Below are 24,765 nucleotides of genomic sequence, written 5' to 3'. Positions count from 1 at the left end.
TTCAGCGATGAGAGTCACTTCTGCCTTGGTGCCAATGATGGTCGTATGCGTGTTTAGCGCCGTGCAGGTGAGCACCACAATCAGGACTGCATACGACCGAGGCACACAGGGCCAACACACGGCATCATGGTGTGGGGAGCGATCTCCTACACTGGCCGTACACCACTGGTGATCGTCGAGGGGACACTGAATAGTGCACGGTACATCCAAACCGTCATCGAACCCATCGTTCTACCATTCCTAGACCGGCAAGGGAACTTGCTGTTCCAACAGGACAATGCACGTCCGCATGTATCCCGTGCCACCCAACGTGCTCTAGAAGGTGTAAGTCAACTACCCTGGCCAGCAAGATCTCCGGATCTGTCCCCCATTGAGCATGTTTGGGACTGGATGAAGCGTCGTCTCACGCGGTCTGCACGTCCAGCACGAACGCTGGTCCAACTGAGGCGCCAGGTGGAAATGGCATGGCAAGCCGTTCCACAGGACTACATCCAGCATCTCTACGATCGTCTCCATGGGAGAATAGCAGCCTGCATTGCTGCGAAAGGTGGATATACATTGTACTAGTGCCGACATTGTGCATGCTCTGTTGCCTGTGTCTATGTGCCTGTGGTTCTGTCAGTGTGATCATGTGATGTATCTGACCCCAGGAATGTGTCAATAAAGTTTCCCCTTCCTGGGACAATGAATTCACGGTGTTCTTATTTCAATTTCCAGGAGTGTATTATATGAAAACTGGAAATGTTGTCACAAATCTCAAAAAGTACTTGACCAATTTACATCAAAATTTGCCATGTCAGTGTAATAAATGTTCGGATACACGTGCACGCACACAAAACACACATATGTGTTGCTAACTAGATACATACCAAGCTTATGATTAGGCTACTACTACAGAATTTGCATTTGCAATACCAACAAACAAGGCTAACGGTCAGAGAGATGGGGGAAGAGGAGATTGACAGAGTGGTAGGAGGAAATGGACATAGGAAGTGGAAAGAAGGTGGGGGGGGGGGGGGGGGGGGGGGAAGGGACAGAGAGAGCATGGAGGAGGAGATGGAGAGAGAGGGATGTAAAGATGGAAACAGAAGGGAGGAGGAGGTGATGTACAGAGAGACGGGGAAAGAGAGATGGCAGGAGGAGCTGGAGAGACAGGGGAGGAGAAGATGGATGGAGAGAGGGGGAGGAAGCAATGGACTGAGAGAGGGGGGAAGGAGGAGGTGGACAAAGCATGGAAGAGGAAGAGATGGACAGAGACAGAAGGGAGAAGGGAGAAGGAGAATAGGGCATGTATCAATATTCATAAATATTAGAAATTTGTGCTTCGTCTTTCTTTATTTTCCATTAAATCAGACTGGCTCACAGCAATGCATGGCTGAGAACAGCTAGTATTAAATAAAAACAACATATGTATGAGATTAATTAACAGTAGAGTTTAAATAATAGTACCGACTTGTATTTGTGGTCATTGAAAATATTTCAGAACAACTTACATTGTCCTCCACAAGGAACACCTGGTGGAACGTGTGTGACGAATCTGCCTCATTGGTCACCTGTAATGTAAACATTAAGACACTGCATTACCATGAGGCGCAAGAGATTTTCAAACGAGAAACACCCACACTAATGAACCGAGCCATTACGAGCATCTGTTTCAATAACATGTGACGAGTCACCTCAGTAACGCAATGCAGTAGCAATACTGCGTGGCACGAATTTGACAAGTCGTCGGTACTTTTCCAGAGGTATGTGACCTCAGATGTCTATGCGCAGGTCACGCAATTCCCATAAATTATGGGCTGTCGGTTTGTGGGCGCAGAGCTAGTGCCAAATAATGTCCCAGATGTGTTCAAAGGGTTAAGATCAGCAAGTCTGGTGGCCAGGACATCAACACGAGTCCACTATCATTACCCTCAAACAACAGTAGCACGATTTACACCTCGTGACATAGACAGTTATTCTGCTGCACGATGCTACCACAGTTGTGAAAATGTCGATCACGAAGGGAGGTAGGTGGTCCGGAGTCCCATATTTAGTAATGTGTGCTGAACAAAAATATTTTTTCCAACACCAGCATTGTACTCTGTCATCAGATCTGCCACAGGTCGGTCTTATCTTGCTTTACTGAGTGGGCAAGTCTCTGACCTCCACATTCCTCGGTGAGGTGTAGATATCAGACACCTTGTCGCCTACTCACTGTTTCACTGCCCTCTGACCATTTCCCATGGACACTCACAACAGCAGCACGAAAACCGCTAACAAGCTTTGATGTTTCCATGATGTTAGTTCTCAGGTCTGTCCTTTTTGACAAAGTCTCTTACATCAATGGATTTCCCCGTCTACAGCCCATATTGTCACTAGAATGGATCCCTATTCATATATTGGGTCACGTCTATATAACACTTCCTGGTGGCATTTAGCCTCGCAGTGGTCAGTGGTCACAACGCTCTGGTTCATCAGCACCGTATACGAGGTGCATTCAAGTTCAAAGGCCTCCGATTTTTTTTCTCCGGACTGGAAAGAGATAGAAACATGCGCATTGTTTTAAAATGAGGCCGCGTTCATTGTCAATACATCCCAGAGACGGCAGCACCATACGGCAGATGGAATTTTACCGCCAGCGGCAAGAATGAGAACTGTTTTAAATACTTAAAATGGCGACGTTTTCCTTACTTGAACAGCGTGAAATCACTCGTTTTCAGAATTTCTGTGGTGTGAAACTAATTGAAATTCATCGACAGTTGAAGGAGACATGTGGTGATGGAGTTATGGATGTGTCGAAAGTGCGTTCGTGGGTGCGAAAGTTTAATGAAGGCAGAACATCGTGTGACAACAAACCGAAACAACCTCGGGCTCGCACAAGCCGGTCTGACGACATGATCGAGAAAGTGGAGAGAATTGTTTTGGGGGATCGCCGAATGACTGTTGAACAGATCGCCTCCAGAGTTGGCATTTCTGTGGGTTCTGTGCACACAATCCTGCATGACGACCTGAAAATGCAAAAAGTGTCATCCAGGTGGGTGCCACGAATGCTGACGGATGACGACATGGCTGCCCGTGTGGCATGTTGCCAAGCAATGTTGACGCGCAACGACAGCATGAATCGGACTTTCTTTTCGTCGGTTGTGACAATGAATGAGACGTGGATGCCATTTTTCAATCCAGAAACAAAGCACCAGTCAGCTCAATGGAAGCACACAGATTCACCACCACCAAAAAAATTTCGGGTAACTGCCAGTGCTGAACATCGAGCTAACGTTACGCAACAGTTTCTTCGTGATAACAACTTTGAAGTGATTCCTCGTGCTCCCTACTCACCTGACCTGGCTCCTAGTGACTTTTGACTTTTTCCAACAATGAAAGACACTCTCTGTGGCCGCACATTCACCAGCCGTGCTGATATTGCCTCAGCGATTTTCCAGTGGTCAAAACCGACTCCTAAAGAAGCCTTCGCCGCTGCCATGGAATCGTGGCGTCAGCGTTGTGAAAAATGTGTACGTCTGCAGGGTGATTACGTCGAGAAGTAACGCCAGTTTCATCGCTTTCGGGTGAGTAGTTAATTAGAAAAAAAAATGGGAGGCCTTAGAACTTGAATGCACCTCGTACATATGACATTATATAAGCAAACACGCAGTTGCCAGGGGTCTAAAACATGACACAACCTTATCAAATAATATTTATTTTTTGTTGTAGGTATAATCATTAATTGACTGTACAGCAATGTGTTATACATTACGGGACAGAGTATTCTCTCTCACCCAGTACATTAGATGAGCCAACAACAACAAGACTCGGAATACCTTTAGACGAAAGTACATCCACCAGGAAGCAGATGCACAGCAAGTTCCATTCAATACAGGACATGTGGGAGATGCAGCCAGATGTGGTCAACTGAAAGTATAATGTCAGAAAGCTTACAGGTGAGGTGTCAAGTCCCACGAAGACTGCTCGACGCCTATCTAGCCACTAATGTTTCTCTGTATGTAGCACACAGATGGCACAGTTTGTGTGTTTTAAAGATGTACCTATGCAGAATTCGTGCTGTGCAACTTTCTGACAGTGGTTCATGTCATTCACATCATTAAATGAGGAACACCTCTCTCATCAGTTTCGGTCTGATGAAGCATGGTACCATCTCAAGAAATACGTGAAGACACAGAATTCACATGCTGAGACTACAAAAAATTCACATTTTCTGTACAAATTCTTCCAGCAAGCACAAAAAGTGTATGTTTGGTGCATAACACCACGTAGGAAAATCTTTATCACATTATTTTGTGACACAACATGGCGAGTGCTACTTACAGACGGTGTCACAATTTGTGACCACAATGTCTGAAGACCAGCTACAAGACCACGGTTTCAGGAGAAGAACCGTACAGTTTGTACTGCCAACAAGAGCACGACTTTCTCAGATCAGTTAGTGTTTTCAGAAACAAGTGGTTTCCAGCAGCTTGTGGTCCATTTGGTCTCAAAATTTATCTGTATCTGACTTTTTGTTCTACAGACATCTTAAGGTTGCTTGTTGCAAAACTCACCCACACACTATTCCCAAACTGCAGTAAGAAGTTGAACGATGTGTGTTGCCACAATTCTTAAAAAAAGTTACAACTGGGGAAAGATGGAATTGCATCTTACGAAATATCATCACAAGGCAGAGTCGTCATAACTCAGGGACGGCTGCCTGGATGAAAATGAGATTTTAATGTCTTTACTTAGCCATTTAGTAATGTTACTTTGGAGGATTGGAACTTATTTTGAATTAACATTAATGCTGCAGATGATTCCACAACACCAAACATGAACTCGCCCTGTTGTCAAAACATGAAGTAGCCATATCACTGGCCATTTCCCAGTTAGTTGAGGATCCTGGTAGACACACCTAAGAGCTGGGATACAAGTAAGGTTTTTGCTCTTAAGACATTTTGGAAATCTCAGATAGTACTCCAAGAATTGTTTGCACTAGGGGTAAATTTTCTGCCAAAAGTTACTGTCTGATAGTTACTTGTGGCTACTTTCTGTTAAGTGTCGGAGGGAGTTGTGAGAGCAGATGCCTGAAGTGTTTACACACACTGAGGTGACAGTGTCTGTGAGAGCTGAGGGACTGCTCACCACAATAGTTCTTAGTGTAAGGGAAGAGGTTGTGATGAAAGAGTGTCTGGCTGCAGCTGCACTTTCAAAGAAAAAACATAAAGACCATGTTCGTGTTGGATAACAGTGTGGATTACATGGAGCGATGATTTTGGAGCATACAAGAATCTCACTGTAGAACTCGTGATGGAAGATCTACATCAAAATTTGATGAGAATGTCAGAAACGGAGATGGAAGAAATACTCCTTATAACTTATTTATTTGTCTATTTATTTATTTATCTTACAGCTCGAAACATGTATTTAACATGCATGGGCAATGTTATACTAATTACATTTAGATTATTGATACACACTATAAATAGATTACATGCTATTAAGTAAAAGATCATTTAAGTATATTTAACATACCATTCCTCAGGTCAAATCATGTCAGCACCATACTGTATGGGCACTTCAATATAAGCCATTTTTTTACCTCATTTTTAAAAATTCTACCAGAAAGCTGTTTCAGGTTGTTTGGCAGAGAATTATAAAATATTGCTCCCTTAATGAATGGGGTATTTGTTGTTAGATTCAATCGTCTGCTCACCATATGAAAGTCTCATTTGTGTCTCGTATTGTAATCATGGATTTCCATACTCCTGTTTGTCACTTTTTTGTCTTTTTTCACTAATAATATTGATTGAAACATATATACTGCATAGATAGTCATAATATTAAATTTAATAAACAGGTTTTTGCATGAAGTTCTGGGTCTTTTGTCATAGTTCTTATTACTCTTTTCTGCAATACAAATACCCTTCTTAAATTGTATTGGCTACACCCACCCCCACAATACAATTCCATAAGATAGATGGGGATACACCAACCCAAAATACACTATTCTTATTGCTTCGATATCTAAATATTGAACTAATCTCCTTAGTAAATACAGACTAGATGTTATTTTACCACAGACATGATCTATTTGCTGGTTCCACGAAAGTGGAAAGATCTAAAAACACTCCTGCCGTTTTGTGACCCTCATTTATTTTCTCCATCAGGCAGTGTACAAACTGTACTGCTGCAGATATTGTGCTCCGACCACTTCTAAAGCCGTGTTGGAAATCTCCTATTAAGTTATTCGTATTATAGTGCTCGATTAAGATTTCTAGCATTATTTTTTCAATTAATTTGCCAAACACTGAGGTTAAGGCAACTGGTCTGTAGTTCTGTGGTTGTTTTCTTTCCCCTTTTTTATATAAAGGTTTAACTATAGCAAGTTTCAGTTTCTTCGGAAACACACCTTCTTCAAGTACACAATTTATTAGATGGACTAATGGTCTGGCTAACTCACCCTTGCATTTTGCAGTAGAAAAGGAGAAAATTCATCCCATCCAGCTGATCTTTTATTTTTTAAGCTGTCAATAACTGGACCCATGACTGCCAAGCAAACACTATTAGGCATAAATTCATTAGTGTTAAAGATAGACTGCTTGTGACACTAGGATTTCTAGCACTGAGTACATTTATTCTCTTTAATATTTGGTAAAGTAACAATTGTGATGAAATAAAAATTACGCCAGATTTCATCTCGATACCCATGCCTCTTCAAAAGCCAAACAGGGTGGATATCTGATAAATGAAGCATATCTGGGCACACTTTTATCTGAACAATTTTACTTATATTGACTTCAGGAACCACTTCAAATTCTGGAAGGTCTGTTCTTTAACACCCAACATAATAATATAATCAACAATATCACATCATATAAAATTGTAGATACAGCCGTATTACCGGTACTTGAAGTTAAATGGCAATTTTTCGAGTTCCAAAACAATTACTTTCAAACATAATGTTTCTGTAAAAGTTAATTAACATATGTTATGAAGCTAGTTTGCATGGTCCCTTAAACTGAGAATATTCTGGTAAATACATTCTGTAGAAATGTTAAAAACTGCACCAATGTCAGCCAACAAACTTTCTTCTTAAGTCGGTTCCCTTAGTTCAGAAATCATACATTCCATAATGCTGATCTTTTCTCCTACAAACTGATTAAATGCAGAACTTCGTCCTGATTCCACTTCCTGGCAGCCTTTGTTCATCACTTTTCTTACCAACACATTAATAACATTCACTTCACTGTGAGTATCCGACGTGACTGTAATCTCAATTGTTCAGACTGTGCCAGTATACATATATAGAACAGATCAATTCCAGAGTTAAAATTGCGCAGCTGATAACTAACGAGTTTGTCCTTCACCTTTTTATACAGGTTCGTCCAAAACAATATTACCACCCATATGTTAATATATAATTTTAAATTTTGTTTTGTCGCAGACCAGAGATGGTCACCCGACTTACTTTGAAAGAGAGAAGGAAGGTAGCAGCTTGGATGGTAGAATTTGGGTCACCCTCGACAGCAAGAAAGAAATTTCAGCAGTGATTTCATAAGGATCCTCAACACATTTTACCTATTTGTCGACTGCATGAAAAATGCAGCCTCACACCAATGACTGTAAAGGAAACAATGGACTCCAACAAATATTTGAATGGAAGATAACAACATAATCAGTCCAGGCACAATGATTAGGAGCTCAGCAAAGTTAAGTACTATATTAGCATCGGAACTGGGAATCGTGTGGACAAGTCTATTAATATCTCTGCACCTCAATCTGGGAATGAAGGCATACCATTTTCAAATGATAAAGGCTCTATCTGACTCTGATAAAACTGCTCGTGTACTGGCTGCAGAAGTGTTACTAGAAATGGTGCACATAGACCTTAATGTTGTGTTCTGTATGTCAGATGAAGCTACATTTCATGTCAGTGGCAACACAAATATGCACTACTGTGTCATCTGGAGTACAAACAATCCCAATAAACTAAGAGAGCACACACTCAATCCTCTCTGAAATTTAATGTTTGGTGCAGCATTTTGAAGTTTTGAGTGCTTGGTCCACATTTTTTCAATGCCCAGACTGTAAGGGGATATTCTTACCAAGATATGTTGCAGAATTTTGTTGATGATAATCTTCCCCTCCATATTGTAACATCAGGTTACTTCCAGCAAGATGATGCACCACCACATTTTTCTTTAAAGGTTTCATATTACCTAGATCAAACATTTCGTAGATGCCGGATTGGGAGAGGTGGACCCCTTGACGTGGCCACCACAGTCACCGTATTTGACTGCATGTGATTTCTGGCATTGGGGAACGATGAAAGAACACCAGTATTCTACAAAACATACTCTCATTAATGACCTCGAGGAATGCATAACACAAATTGTATGCTCTATATCTACACGAATGTGTGAATGAGGTATGGCCTGTACGGTAGAGAGACAGCACATGCACTGAGAGCCACGAATTACAGGTCAAAGAAGTGCACTAGTTCCATTTCAACTTGGGTTTTTACATTAAAATAAATAAAATTAACACAAAATAATAATAAATAATAAAATAAAAGTCAATCCCAGTATACTCAGGGACAATATTTTCTTTTTCCGTTTGTTAATGCTATATGTCTATGACATTTTTATAAGTTCTTTGTTACGTTACATAGTTTAAGTCTAGACATACTGGAATAGGCTAACTGCTCGTGCTGTTCATGTAGGAGGTAAAGCAGGTGATTTCTTTTCTCAGGAACATGTCAAAGGCACAAATTATTGCTCAAAACACATAGTTGCGGGGGTATTTTCATTTTGTGTCCACGAGTGTGGCGAAATATGTTATCAAGATGTGGTAGGGTAAAAACTGTGACAAACGGCACAAATCCCAGAGACAATACGGCTGCTCAGTACTCTCCAACTACTCACAGAGCTCTCCTGACAGTGCCGGTATAGTTTTCCTCCTACGGAAACTACGGTCAGCAGCTCTAGAGAGATGGAAGTCGCCACACACACGACACATCTAAACTCGCAGAGTGCGACTACCTGAGATCTCAGGTGCTGCCGGCAAGCTGATTCTCTGCACTGTTTTTATGACACGTGTTACTCTCAAAAGCTCTCTGAGAGTGAAAAACTCTCACATGTGTGCCTAGCTTGAGAGCGAGCACAACATTCACTGTAAAGTGTAATGTAAGCACACCAGATAAAAAATTATTTAGGAGACATTATGTAACATGTTCTCCAGCACCGAATAGGGTTCAGTTCAGCAAGAAAGAGTGAGAATCCACAAGTTTCTTGAAATATGCCACTCACACAGGATTAGATCCCACAGAGCTGCCAAAACTGTACTGAGTTGATTGCTACATCTCACCCTCTGTACCAAACAGCCCAGACATTTTTATAGGATTAACAGTGTGTGACATAGTACACGAGTCAAAGTGTGACAGGGTCCATTAGTGTGTGCCAAACCGAGAACGTATGTGGGTGACCGTGTGATCACGGCTATTGTCATCTTGTAAGCTGGGAGTGCCCACAGTGTAATCATTGTGAAGGTTCAGAAAATGAAGCAACGCTTATATACCGAGATTGTTATAATAAACATCCCAGTTCACGTTCTCAGTAACTTAATGAGTCACAGTGCAAAAGTACCCACAAACACTACAGAACCATCCTCCACACTATGTAGTTAAATGCCTGGAATGTCCACAGCATAGCTGTTGTGAAGATACAGAAGAAAGGGTAATAGATGGTTACCAAAAACGTTACAATAAAGATCCCAATTCACATTCACAATAACTTCATTGAAAAACAGTGCAAAAAAAAACACCAAAAAAACATAACAGAGCCTCCTCCGACCCAGACTGTACACTCCACGCTCTGCCTCGATGCCTCACACTGTCAGAAAAAGAGGTCGTCAGACCGTACTACATCTTTCCAGTCAGCTACTGTCTAGTTTCTGCATCATTTGAGTCACTGAGGAATTGCAACTTTAAGAGCACCTAATAGTGACGGCACTCCTCAGTGTTCTCTCCGCAGTGGTCACTCGGAAATTGACTGAGAGCGACCTGCGTTCACTGACACCAGAAATTCCTGTCAGGTTAAAAAACGACTGCCGTCGACAAGGAGGTGCGACACTCGTCTCCGGTCCCTGTCGACTAGGATGTTTCTACCACCTCTATTCTTACCCCGTGCTACACGGCTGCAGTGGTACGTCATTTTTTATACACGCGTCGGACAGTCAGCATTCCTGCACTGACAAATTTGGAAACTTCTTGGGTGCATCCTTTATGTTATTTCTGTCACGTTTTCATGTTGACCCACCTTACAGTGTCGATTCTGTACAAACGAGTGGTGCACACGGATCACTTTACTTGGGTGAAGGGTCACATGATTGGTGGTTCCAGTTCTACACTGTCCACAGTTCTCCTAACCAACCTGTGTACTTGTGCAAGGAGGTGACTAATGTTTTTTCTGGTGATCTTGTAAAAGAATGTATTGATTGAACACTGTTTGCTCACTTATATACGAAATATTAAAGGTAAACTCATAACTAGATTGTGAAAGAGAAAACTTGCTTTCTTGTCATCATTGCGTGTAGTAGCATTTGAATATGGATGGCTGTAATAAAAATGTTTAACTGACATCTTGCAACTAATTATCTGCCTGTGCAAGACAATTAAATGTATCTTTGAGCTATATGACAATCCTACACTAGAAGTCTTGAATTCACATAAAATATGCAATGAATGCTGCTCATTAATGGATGGAGTGCAAAGGGCTCATAACTTACCATTACCCTTAACAGTAAGTGACATTGGCCAAAGGAAATATTACCACTGCTCCTTTGCACAACTTGTGTTTAAGAACATGAAATGCAATATTTCAAACAATGGGAACTCCAGGATTCCTTTGCACAACACATGTTTAACAACATGAAATGTAATATTTCAAACAATGGAAGGTATCAATGTTATGAGAAGGAAAGTTGCTACTCGACATATAGCGGAGATGCCGAGACGCAGACAGGCACAACAAAAAGACTCTCACAATTATATGTTTCAGCCGTTACGGCCTTCATCAACAATAGACAGACATTTGTTGACAAAGGCCTCAAGGGCTGAAAGATATAATTGTGAGAGTCATTTCGTTGCGTCTATCTGCGTCTCAGCATCTCCGCTATATGACGAGTAGCAACTTTCCTTCTCACAATATTGTTAAATGTAATATTTCATTATGTGAATCATTTCCGACAACTTTTGTAATTTAGTGATTTCCCCATAAGGTTATGTTACCTTTTTAAGAACATAAAAAACAGGGAAAAACAAATGTTAATTGCAGAATCAGACTTTGCTTCACACAGTGGTACATTACACACTCCACATAGTGGAGATGATCGTGTATCATAATTCGATGCAGACTTCAACACAGAATGAACAAACTTGTGAAACAAAAGTATTAATACTTATTGATAAAGTGCAGTATGAAATAGTGCAACTTAATATAAGCACTTCCAGCAGTCATGGCAGAACAACAGATTTCAATATAATCCAAGTGTTTTCATGAACTCCAAATGGATATACACTTCAAATTAGAGAAAAGGACTTGAGTGTGATATGCCCTCCCCCTCCAATACTGAAATCTTGGTGGTGGTGACAGACTGGTCTGTGACACAGTTCAATATACAGATTCAATGTTACGTACATTCACTTCATAGTTAATATCATTATAACAAAATAAAAATCAAGCTTTGTGATGTAACTGAATTAGCCAAAAATTATCTCACAAAAAATACATTCACCAACAACAATCACTTCATATTTAAAACACTTTAAAAACTAATTTAAATTTCAAGGTAAATTCAGAAATTTTTTGTTACATAACACAAAAATCTCCAATAAATATGTTTATGCACATTATGTTATCATAGCATGTATCAACTACAAGGAAGATGACAAGAGGGGAGAGAGGCTGTACAATGCTTATCAGAAAATAAGGCTGCTCAAGTAATAAATAAGAACGTCCACAAGATCCTAGACCGTCCCCATGCCGCTTCCAATCCTCACACTTGCCACTGGTATCATATCCGTGTGGAAGAGCCAGGTGCGAGACCTGCACAGTCCATCCGTCCTGCACTTCCTATTCCATTCCTGCCACAGACTTATCCTACCCCAGCAGAGGCCGGGCTACCAGTGGAAGCAGCCACGTCTCACACCAGCTCTGCTGCAATCGTCACACAGATTTCTATATTTGGAAGACTACAAACCAGCTGTCCACCAGAATGAACAGCCACTGCCAAACTGTGGTCACGAGCCGAGTAGACCACCCCGTGGCACAATAAGCAGCCGAACGTAACAGGCTCGATTTCCACGGCTGCTTCACTACACGAACCATTCAGATGCTCCCCTCCGTCATCAGCTTATCTGAATTGCGGAGATGGGAGTTTCCCTTATGACAAATTCTCTGTTCCTGAAATTATTCCGGCCTCAACGTGCACCCGACCAACCGACAGTTTCCACCCCTCCTGTCCTATCACCTACTCCCCACTCTCTTCTCCCACCTTCTTTGTCTGCCATCCTCCACCAATGCACGCAGACATCTTTCCCCACTCCTCTCCTTTTTCACTCCGTATTCCTCTCCTCTCTGCCCCACAACCTCCTGATGCCGTGTGTGTTAAGCAGTCTAGTCTCTGCACACACAATCAGACGGCACTCTTCTCTCCCACCACCCGTATACTGCTATCGCTTCCCCTTCCTCACCTCCTCCAGATTGCTGCTTCCATTCCATGTGACAGTGCAGTTCCGTCTGAGCTGCTGGAGTTGGCAGTCATGACTGCGTGAGGTGTGCTTGCTTGTGTGAATTTTTTTAAGGCTCTACCTGAAAGCTCATGTGTACGTGTCTTTTAGTTGTGTCATCTTTATGGTAAGTACCCAGCTATATTTTCCTACATTCTAGATCTTTCTCTGATAGTTTTCAGCTGACATTTCTTTCGAAGTGTGTGATTCCAATCTATTTGGGCCTGTGTGTAAGAGAGGCCCATCCCAGATCAGAATGAGCATTCACAATGCCGTGACAGCAAATAGCGACTTGTGTAGTTTTGGTGATGCAGATGATTTACCATGTGTTTGGGCTGACAAAACTAATGATACTGATAATGGAACTAACTACAAGAGAAAAAAAGTTAATGAATACGTAATGGTTTCACTTGGCGCGCGCGCATGCACACACACAAACACACACACACACACACACACACACACACACACACACACTCGCAATGGAAGACATATTTTATAAATAAAATTTTGTCATTTTGTCATTTGTCTGTATTTCAGTTGTTGTTTGCTATTTAGCTTACAAAGAGAAAGCTTCATCACTGAAGTTTCTGCTTAACACCTGAAGCTTTCTCTCACTGCCCGGTGCTAATGAAACAGCCGTACTTTGGGAAGGTTGAACTGAGTCAGATGATGTTGAGGAATGGGATTAGGAAATTTGACACTGAAAGTAGCAGGTGAGTTTTGCTGTTTGGGAAGTAAAATATCACAAACGCAATGGTAGAGAGGATATAACATGCAGACTGGCAACAGCAAGCAAATCATTTCTGAAAAAAGAAGCCTATTAGCGTGGATAGCTCCATCAAATCATTCTACAGACTGAAGGCCACATCAGCAGCAGCAGCAGCAATAAATACCACAAACAAAAAAAAGACATATGACCACTACTGAAAAACAAATTACAGTGCTACACTACTGGCCAATAAAATTGCTACACCGTGAAGATGACGTGCTACAGACGCGAAATTTAACCGACAGGAAAAGATGCTGTGATGTGCAAATGATCAGTTTTCAGAGCATTCACACAAGGTTGGCACCGGTGACGACACCTACAACATGCTGACGTGAGGAAAGTTTCCAACTTATTTCTCATATACAAACAGCAGTTGACCGGCGTTGCCTAGCGAAACATTGTTTTGATGCCTCGTGTAAGGAGAAATGCCTCGTGTAAGGAGAAATGCCTCATGTAAGGAGAAATGCTTACCATCACGTTTCCAACTTTGATAAAGGTCGGATTGTAGCCTATCGCAATTGCGGTTTATCGTATCGCGACATTGCTGCTCGCGTTGGTCGAGATCCAATGACTGTTAGCAGAATATGGAATCGGTGGGTTCAGGAGGGTAATATGGAACACCGTGCTGGACCCGACAGCCTCGTATCACTAGCAGCGAGATTACAGGCATCTTATCCGCATGGTTGTAATGGATCGTGCAGCCACATCTCGATACCCGAGTCAACAGATGGGGACGTTTGCACGACAACAACCATCTGCACGAACAGTTCGACGACGTTTTGCAGCAGCATGGACTATCAGCTCGGAGACCGTGGCTGCAGTTACCCTAGACAGTGCATCACAGACAGGAGCGCCTGCGATGGTGTACTCGACGATGAACCTGGGTGCACGAATGGCAAAGTGTCATTTTTTCGCATGAATTCAGGTTCTGTTTACAGCATTATGATGGTCACATCCGTGTTTGGCGACATCTCGGTGAACGCCCATTGAAAGCGTGTATTCGTAATCGCCATACTGGCGTATCACCCGACATGATGGTATGGGGTGCCATCGGTTACACGTCTCGTCACCTCTTGTTCGCATTGACGGCACTTTGAACAGTGGATGCCACATTTCAGATGTGTTACGATCTGTGGCTCTTCCCTTCATTCGATCCCTGCGAAACCCTACATTTCAGCAGGATAATGCACGACCACATGTTGCAGGTCCTATACGGGCCTTGCTGGATACAGAAAATTTTCAACTGCTGCCCTGGCCAGCACATTCTCCAGATCTCTCGCCAATTGAAAACATCTGGTCAATGGTGGCCGAGCAACTGGCTCGTCGCAATACGCCAGTCACTACTCTTGATGAACTGTGGTATCGCGTTGAAGCTGCATGGGCAGCTGTACCTGTACACGCCATCCAAGCTCTGTTTGACTCAATGCCCAGGCGTATCGAGGCCGTTATTACAGCCAGAGGTGGTTGTTCTGGGTACTGATTTCTCAGGATCTACGCATCCAAATTGCGTGAAAATGTAATCACATGTCGGTTCTAGTATAATATATTCGTCCAATGAATACCCATTTATCATCTGCATTTCTTCTTGGTGTAGTGATTTTAATGGCCAGTAGTGTACATGTACTTGACCATTGGTGATGATGTACATGTAATTAAAATTGCGCAGGTGTTTTGAGGAAACTGGATGCAAATTTCTTGGGCCAGGGCATATGTTCCTCTATGCGAACCAGATTTTGCACTGATTGAAAAGTTAAAAAATAGAACACGTGAAGTTTAGTCACATGGGCAACTGGCTGAACTCAGGAAAAAAGGACAGACTGAAGAAGTCATACAGAACCATTGAAGAAGAGCAAGTTAAAGGGTTCTACTAATTTAAATAGAGGACCTGTAAGCAGGCATGTGGCAGTAGATGGGCAGAAAGCGTGTAAAAAGTAGGTACCACAAGTTTTGATTTTGCAGACCCACAAGCGTGCTGAGTACATGGAATTTTCTTTCAATGGCACAACCACAGAGTAAGAGATTAATTTCTGAAAATGGGAAAATTCATTGCATGATGTTAACTTTCCAATTGAATATTCTTGTTGCAGGTCAACTAAAGAGTCAAATATGATGACAGTATGTTGTTGTTGTTGTTGTTGTTGTGGTCTTCAGTCCTGAGACTGGTTTGATGCAGCTCTCCATGCTACTCTATCCTGTGCAAGCTTCTTCATCTCCCAGTACCTACTGCAACCTACATCCTTCTGAATCTGCTTAGTGTATTCATCTCTTGGTCTCCCCCTACGATTTTTACCCTCCACGCTGCCCTCCAATATTAAATAGGTGATCCCTTGATGACAGTATAAAACTCTAAATTTATAGCTACCTTGTACCAGATGTTCTGCAGAAACCTCAAAGTAGAAACTGAATGCACTCCAAACACAATACTTTCTCACAGTATCTCATAACAGAATACAGTTATCTGAAAATGGTGTTACACAGCTTCAAGAGATGAAGAATCCACACTGGTGACAGGAAGTAAGAATTGCTGAGTCCTTGGATGAGAGAAGGTAAGGAAGAAATCGAGTTTCTAAAAAACCAAACTCACATCAGACATCCAAAATTCCATTAACAAATCTTTTAAAAGTGTCTGTAATTTTACCAGCTGACTAGGCAGCATCTGGAATCTGACATGAGCGAGCATGGTGTTTATGTGGTGACTGCTAACTTAATTTATGTCCTGTGTACACCAAAAAAATTTAGCCAAATAAACCCGTACAAAATAATTATGTTTATGTGTTTTACTATTATGAGAGCCATGTGAAGAACTTAAAATAAATAAAAAAATTTATAATACAGTTTTTGGTATAAGCTTCTAAGCATAGAACTTGCACGTAAATATGGCCTGCTTCTATGGGGACACATTTCAAAAGTCTTTATTCTCTCATTGTCTGTACTGTGCCATAGGTAACACCACAAGAACCAAAATATTTTTTGAGGTAATATCATACAAAACCAAAATATTTTTTGTATCACTGCCATGTATGTGCCAGGCCACAGACATTACAGACATGAAAAGCACATTTTACTATGCAAACAAACTGGAACTGAGAAATCTGTCCCCACAATGCCAACATAACAAACACTTGACTGAACTGTTAAAGAGGGAAATTTTCTCACACAGAATGACCCCCTCTATGCTGACCAATGCAAATTCCAACATCGGTCATGTAAAAGCCAACTCGCTCTAACATGACATTCTAAAATTAAGGATTGAGGCAGTCAGGCAGATGAAGCATTTTTAAATTTCCGAAAAGCATTTGACTCAGTATCACATCTAATATTATTACCCAAAGTATAATTGCATAAGGTATAATTGAATATTTGTGATTGGACTGAGGGTTTCTCGGTAGGGAGGATGCAGCAAGTCACTGTGGAACGAGAGTCATCAACAGATACAGAAGTTACTTCAGATGTGCCCCGGTGAATTGTTTGGCACCTTTGTTCTTCCTGTTGCATATGAATGAACTCATAGGCAATATATCAATTCTATAATGAAGTACAATCTGACAAAATCAGCACATTATTCAGCCAGACTGTGATAAGATTTCGAAGTGGTGCAAAGACTGACAACTAGCTTTAGATGTTGAGAACTGTAAAACTGGGCATTTCAAACAATGGAAACTCCAAATAAGAACATCAACATGAAGGAAAAGACAGATTGATACTTACCATAAATAGGCACACCCAGTTGCGGACAGGCACAATGTGTCTTAATTGTGTCTGTCTGCAACTTGACGGGTCTCTTTTTTTGATAAGTTGCAATCTGTCCTTTACTTTAAACTGTGCATTTCATAAGACAAACAAAAATGAAGTACACCATCACTAGAATATCAACAAGTCACAACTGGAATTGGTGACTCACACTTAAACCAGTGTGTAACACATCATTACGATATTAAATGGAATGATAGCATAGGCTCAGCTGTAAGTAAAGCACGTGGTATACTTCGCTTCACTGGTAGAACACTGAAGAAATGCATTTAGAACTTTTTGTAGATAACTATTTACGGCTGTCAAGAATTTGAAGAAAAGCATTTTTGAGCCACTAACTGAACAAATACGCCTTTATTCTCATCTGGTTTCAGTTTTAACAACAACCACCATGGAGGAAAATCTGTACATTGATGGATCGAAAATACATTACATTGAATCAGGAGACAGTTGTATGTCCATTACAAACTTGCACCACAACAGCATACTTAATCTCGACAACTTTCAAAACACTATAAACCACAAAAATACAGTAGTGTAAACTAGGCAACTCTTACACCCAAATCTCCACATGTCAGGCACTCAGATCAGTACCAAACATTGTATGTCGACAGAATATCAACGAAAACACTGATCTAGTTCACGTTATGTGCTGTCGTCCAGTAGAACATGTGTAAACAGTAATTAAAAGCAACACCAGAACTATGGAGCACAGGAGAACTGTATCTGTGAATGATAGTTTTGTACACCTCACACGGGTGTGTTGGTAGACTGTGAGGTCATCATACCAAAGATCCCGCTTTCAATTCCCCACTAATGTCAATCTGTTTTAATTGTTTACACATGGAACTGTTGAACATTTTTCTGACATGTAAAAGGCTTTTTGGAGTTTGTAGCAATGTTCTTTTGACAGTGTGCTTTTGATTTGTTAGTTGAAAGTAGCAAACCTGTAGAATACATCTGTATAGACTGGCATGGTGTTCTGTCAGACATGCATCAGAACGGACACCACTCATGATGAACCAACTTCTGCATTTGTAGTTTTACAGGATAAACATAAACTATTGGAACAGTGGAATAAAGAAACAATTGCATCACACATGTGGAAGTATTAATAGTCCCATATAATAATATCCCCCCCCCCCCATGAACCATGGACCCTGCTATTGATGGGGAGGCTCATGCCTCCGCGATACAGATAGCCGTACAGTATGTGGAACCACAACAGTGGGGTATCTGTTGAGAGGCCAGACAAATGTGTGGTTCCTGAAGAGAGGCAGCAGCAACAAGCTGAATGATTGACTGATCTGGCCTTGTAACATCAACCAAAACGGCCTTGCTGTGCTGGTACTAAGAAAGACTGAAAGCAAGGGGGAAACTACAGCTGTAATTTTTCCTGTGGACATACAGCTCTACTGTATGTTTAAATGGTGATGGCGTCCTCTTGAGTAAAATAGTCCCCCATTCAGATTTCTGGGTGGGGACTACTCAGGAGGATATTATCAGGAGAACCAAAACTGGCACCCTACAGATCGGAGTGTGGAATGTCAGATCACTTAATCAGGCAGGTAGGGTGTTAGAACATTTAAAAAGGGAAATAGATAGGTTAAAGTTAAATATAGTGGGAATTAGTGAAGTTCGGAGGCAGGAGGAACAGGTCTTCTGGTCAGGTGAATACAGGGTTACAAACACAAAATCAGATAGGGGTAATGCAGGAGTAGGTTTAATTATGAGAAAAAAATATGAACAATGATACGCTACCATGTACAGCATAGTGAATGCATTATTGTAATTGAGATAGACATGAAGCCCACACCCATCACAGTAGTACAAGTTTATATGCCAACTAGCTCCACAAATGAGGAGGTTGAGGACGTGTATGAGGAAATAAAAAAAAAAGAAATATCAAGATAGTTAAGGGAGCCAAAAATTTAATAGTTACGAGAGACTGGAATTCGATAGTAGGAAAAGGAAGAGAAGGAAATGTAGTACGTGAATATGTACTGGAGGATAAGGAATGAAAGAGGAAGCCGCCGGGTAGAATTTTGCACAGAGCATTATTTAATCATAGCTAACACTTGGTTTAAGGATCATGAAGGAAGGTAGCATACATGGAAGACACCTGGAGACACTGAAAGGTTTCAGATTGATTGTATAATGGTTAGACAGAGATTTAGGAACCAGATTTTACATTCTCAGAAATTTCCAGGTGCAGATGTGGACTCTGAACACAATTTATTGGTTATGAACTGCATATTAAAACTGAAGAAACTGAAAAAAAGCCAAGAATTTAAGAAGATGGGACCTGGCTAAATTGAAAGAACCAGAGGCTGTAGAGTGTTTCAGAGGGAACATTAGGCAGCAATTGACAAGAACAGGCGAGAGGAATACAGTACAAGGAGAATGGGTAGCTTTGAGAGATGAAATAGTGAATGCTGCAGAGGATCAAGTAGGTAAAAATATGTGGGCTAGTAGAAATCCTTGGGTAACACAGGAGATATTCAATTTAATCGATGAAAGGAGAAAATATCAATAAATTAAGCAGGCAAAAGGGAATACAAATGTCTAAAAAATGAGACTGACAGGAAGTGCAAAATGGTTAAGCAGGAATGACTAGAGGACAAATGTAAGGATTTAGAAGCATATATCACTAAGGGAAAGATAGATGCCACCTACAGGAAAATTAACGAGACCTTTGGAGAAAAGAGAACCACCTATGTGAATATCAAGAGCTCACATGGGAAACCAGTCCTAAGCGAAGAAGGGAAAGCAGAAAGGTGGAAGTAGTACATAGAGGGGTCCATACAAGGGAGATGTACTTGAGAGCAATCTTATGGAAATGGATGAGGACACAGATAGGCACAACAAAAAGATTTTCACACTTATGAACTTTTTCTTTTTGTTGTGCCTATCTGTGACTCAGTATCTCTGCTATATGGTGAGTAGCAACTTCCCTTCTCGTAATACTGTTACATTCCATCCTGAATTTTCCATTGTTTGAAGAGGACATAGAGGAAGATGAGAAGGGAGATGTGATACTGCGTGAAGAATCTGACAAAGCACTGAAAGACTTTAAGTCGAAACAAAGCCGCAGGTGTAGACGCCATTCCATTAGAGCTACTAATAGCCTTGGGAAAGCCAGCCGTGACCAAACTCTTCCATCTGGTGAGCAAAATGTATGAGACAGGCGAAATACCCTCAAACTTCAAAAAGAATATAATAATTCCAGTTCCAAATAAAGCACGAGCTGACAGGCGTGTAAACTACCGAATGATCAGTTTAATAAGTCACGCCTGCAAAATACTAACAGGAATCCTTTATAGAAGTATGGAAAAACTGGCAGAGCTGACCATGTGAAAGATCAGTTTGGATTCCACAGAAATGTAGAAACACAACTTCTCATAGAAGATAGGTTAAGGAAAGGCAAACCTATGTTTCTAGCATATAGCACTGAGAGAAAGCTTTTGACAGTGTCTTTTTCACATTCTAAAGGTGGCATGGGTAAAATGCAGGGAATGAAAGACTGTTTACAATTTGTACAGAAAACAGATGGTAGTTATAAGAATCGAGGGATACGAAAGCGAAGCAGCAATTGAGAAGGGAGGGAGACAGGGTTGTAGCTTATCTCTGATGTTATTCAATCTGTATATCGAGCAAGCAGTAAAGGAGACAAAAGAATTTGGAGTAGGAATTAAAATCCAGGAAGAAAAAATAAAAATTTTGAGGAATGCTGGTGACATTGTAATTCTGTCAGAGATACAAAGGACTTAGAAGAGCAGTCGTGCAGAATGGACAGTATCTTGAAAGGAGGCTACAAGATGAACATCAACAAAAGTAAAATGAGCATAATGAACTGTAGTCAAAGTAAATCAGGTGATGCTAAGGGAATTAGATTAGGAAACGAGACAATTAAAGTAGTGAGTGAGTTTCACTATTTGGAAAGCAAAATAACTGATGGTGGTCGAAGTAGGAAGGATATGAAATGTAGACTGGCAATGGCAAGAAAAGCATTTCTGCAGAAGAGAAATTTATTAACTCTGAGTATAGATTTAAGTGTCAGGAAGTCCTGTCGGAAAGTACTTGTTTGGAGTGTAGCCATTTATGGAGGTGAAACATGGATGATAAATAGTTTAGACAAGAAGATAAGAGAAGCTTTTGAAATGTGGTGCTATAGAAGAATGCTGAAAATTTTATGGGTAGATAATGTAACTAATGAGAAGGTACCGAGTAGAATTGGTGAGAAGAGAAATGTGTGGTACAACCTGACTAAAGGAAGACATCAGTTGGTAGGACACATTCTGGGGCATCAAAGGATCACCAATTTAGTACTGGAGGGAAGTGTGGGGGGTAAAAATCATAGAGGGAGACCAAGAGATGCATACAGTAAGCAAATTCAGAAGGATGTGAGTTGTCATAGTTGCTTGGAGATGAAGAGACTTGCACTTGATCCTGGAGAGCTGCATCAAACCAGTCTTTGGACTGAAGACCGCAACAACAACAATAATACTTTCATGTGTAATACAGTGAAAAAAAAATTCATCATTGGTGTTTGAATGTATGACCCTTGGTATGATGATCTAACACTCGATCAACTTCTGCAAGGAAGGTTTTGATTGATTCTCAATCAACATAAAACATTTAGTAGCAATCGGAGTGTCTGACATCTGTAGGTTCGGGTGTTAGGTGTTAACAGCTGTGTCTTACGATTATAAGGCCTGCACCGAAGACAAACAAAACAAACAAAAAAAAAAGTTTTTATAACAATTTTTTTGGTGCAAGCCCCTTAGGTTATTGAGCTTATGCACAAGTTTGTACTAGACATGCAGCTATATCCTGTTTGAATGCAACATATTTTTGATCCATCGATATACAGCATTTCCTCCATTACGATGATTGCTTGAACTGGAACCGGTTGACAATAAAGGTGTGTATATATATTGCTGGTGGCTCAAAAACACTTTTCTTGAAATTCAGTTAGTGTCACCAACTCAAGAATATTGCTCAAGCATGTGGGAGCTGTAGCATGAGACTAGTTGTGTAGACTGAATGTACATAAAGAGGAGCAGCACTAATGGTCTCAAGTCTATCTGAGCCATGGAAATGTGTCACAGAAATGCTCAAGAAACTGAAGTGACAGACATCTGGAGATAGGCACACATTATCCTGTCAAAGCCTACTTCCAAAATTTCAAGAATCAGCTTTAAATGATGAGCCTCAGAATATAATACAAACCCTTGGTACTGCTCCCGTAGGGATTATGAAGATGAGGTGGTTAGCTTAATTACATCACACATAGGGGCATTTAAATAATCATTCTGCCCACACTTCATATGTAAATGGAAATGGAAGCAGCTCTTATAATTGGTACAAGAGGAAGTACAATTATTCAGTATTAAATAGGAAACACTTTGATGTTGTTCTGCTAAATATTATTTATTTGGTCACAAACCGGCCGTCATAAGGCGACAACTGAATGTTACAAATACAGAAAAAAATTATGTGCAACCTACAAAGATACCACAGATACACAAACTGTTTACAGGTGATTATATTTTTATGTCACACACAAGTCATTACATTTAAATAAAAATAAAGTTTTATGTTAACTGCAAATGAAAATTACAACTGTAATCTAATATGTCCATATCTGAAACTTAATTTAATAGAAGGGTAGGAAACCAAGTTTTGTCATTTAATATGAACCTGGCATTCTGTGTCATATGTTTAATGATTTCAAATATTTCCAGTAGAGTTACCTTTCTGCTTATCTTAGCTGTATCTAAAACTTCACAACCTACATCGTATGTGTGGTTTTCTATTAAAAGATGTTCCAAAAAGATTGAATTTCTTTTTCCTAATCTGTGGCTTCTTTCATGTTTCGATGTCTTAAATGCTACAGCTCTGCCTGAATGACCAACATATACTTTCCCCTATGTTTGCATGTGATTTTATATACAACAGTCTGTGCCAAAGTTTTCACTCTATCTCTACTATTGGAGGATAGTAAATAGTTTATATTGTAAAACACAGATCAGCAGTTATGAGACTAACTTTTTTGAAAGGTAATCTGAAATTCGGTCAACATATGAGGTAGTGCACCAGTTTGTGTAACTACTGATTGGTTTCAGTGTAAAGAAGTGGTGCAATTTACCACATTTTCCTTTCTCATGGGATATTATCAATCAGTTTTGTGCAATCAAAATAAATAATATTTTTCAGAATATCAGGAATGTTCAGATAACAGGACACTTCTTCAGATAACAAAACAGGGTAGCAGAAGTGATCCACGAAACTACTGTTCATTGTCCCCTGACATCCATTGGTTGTAGAATCTTAGAACACATTCTGAGATCAAACATACTGAGGTACCTTGAACAGAATGACCTCCTCCATGCCAACCAGCACATATTCTGAACACATCAATCACGTGAAGCCCAACTCTCGCTTTTCTCACATGGCATATTGAAAGAGATGGTCGTATTTCTTGTTCTCCAAAAAGCATTTGACTCAGCACCACACACACACATATTGTCAGAAGTTTCATCATATGGGATACCATGCAAAATTTCTGATTGGATTGAGGATTTCTTGGCAGAGAGGATGCATGTTATCTCGGATGGCAAGTATTCGACACATGTAAAAGTAACTTCAGGTGTGTGCCATGGAAGTGTGTTGGTACCCTTGCATGTTCTATATCAATGACCCTGCAGACATTAGAACAGCAACCTCAGTCTTTTCAGACATGATACAGTTAGCTGTAATGAAGTAGTTCGATAAAACTGCACCCTTATTCAGTCAGAGTTTGATAAGATTTCAAACTGATGCTGGGATTGACAATCTGCTTTAAATCATCAGTAATGTAAAATTTTGAATTCATCAAGTGAATAAATGTAGTGTCCTGTGTGTGTAATATCAATGAGTTACAGTTTGAAGCACCCAACTCAAACAAATACATGGATTGAATTTGTAAGGGTACGAAACAGAACAATCACGTAGGCTCAGTTGTGTGTAACATAGACGGCAGACTTCGTTTCTTTGGCAGGATGCTATGAAAATGCATTAAGTCTACAAAGAAGATTGCTAACATATCACTTATATAGCTCATCCAGTATACATTGAAGCTTGTGAGATCCGTACAACGTAGGACTAAGAGGGGATATTACACACATACAAAGAAGGCCAGCAAGAGTAGTCACATTTTGTTTGGCTGATGGGAACTGTCATGGAGATGCTGAAAAACTGAACAGGCAGATGACTGAAGACAGACACAAGCTATTCCATGAAAGCCTACTTACAAAGTTTCAAGACATACTACAACCCATACATACTGCATACCACAAAAACAAGATTAGATGATTACAGTGCACACAGAGCAATTTAAACAGCCATTCTTCCTGCGCTCGATGTGTGAATGAAATAGGAAAAAGTGCAAATAGGCAGTATTAACGGATGTACCCTTCGCTGTGCATCCCACAGTGGTTTGTAG

The 24,765-nt window shown here is 40.6% G+C and overlaps 1 protein-coding gene across 1 annotated transcript in view; it reads right to left on the bottom strand.

Moving 5' to 3' along the window:
- The window catches only part of LOC126108882 (zinc finger protein 721-like), a 238,138-nt gene that overhangs the window by 162,842 nt on the left and 50,531 nt on the right, over nt 1-24,765 (bottom strand). The window contains exon 2 of the mRNA XM_049914243.1: nt 1,494-1,553. Within this exon, the coding sequence (XP_049770200.1) occupies nt 1,494-1,553 (60 nt within the window). The remainder of the gene's footprint in view (nt 1-1,493; nt 1,554-24,765) is intronic.

This window comes from Schistocerca cancellata, chromosome 11, assembly GCF_023864275.1.
Source record: "Schistocerca cancellata isolate TAMUIC-IGC-003103 chromosome 11, iqSchCanc2.1, whole genome shotgun sequence".
Lineage (NCBI taxonomy): Eukaryota > Metazoa > Arthropoda > Insecta > Orthoptera > Acrididae > Schistocerca > Schistocerca cancellata.
The sequence above is the reverse complement of the archived record's forward strand: the minus strand, read 5'-3'. Positions and strand labels throughout refer to the sequence as shown.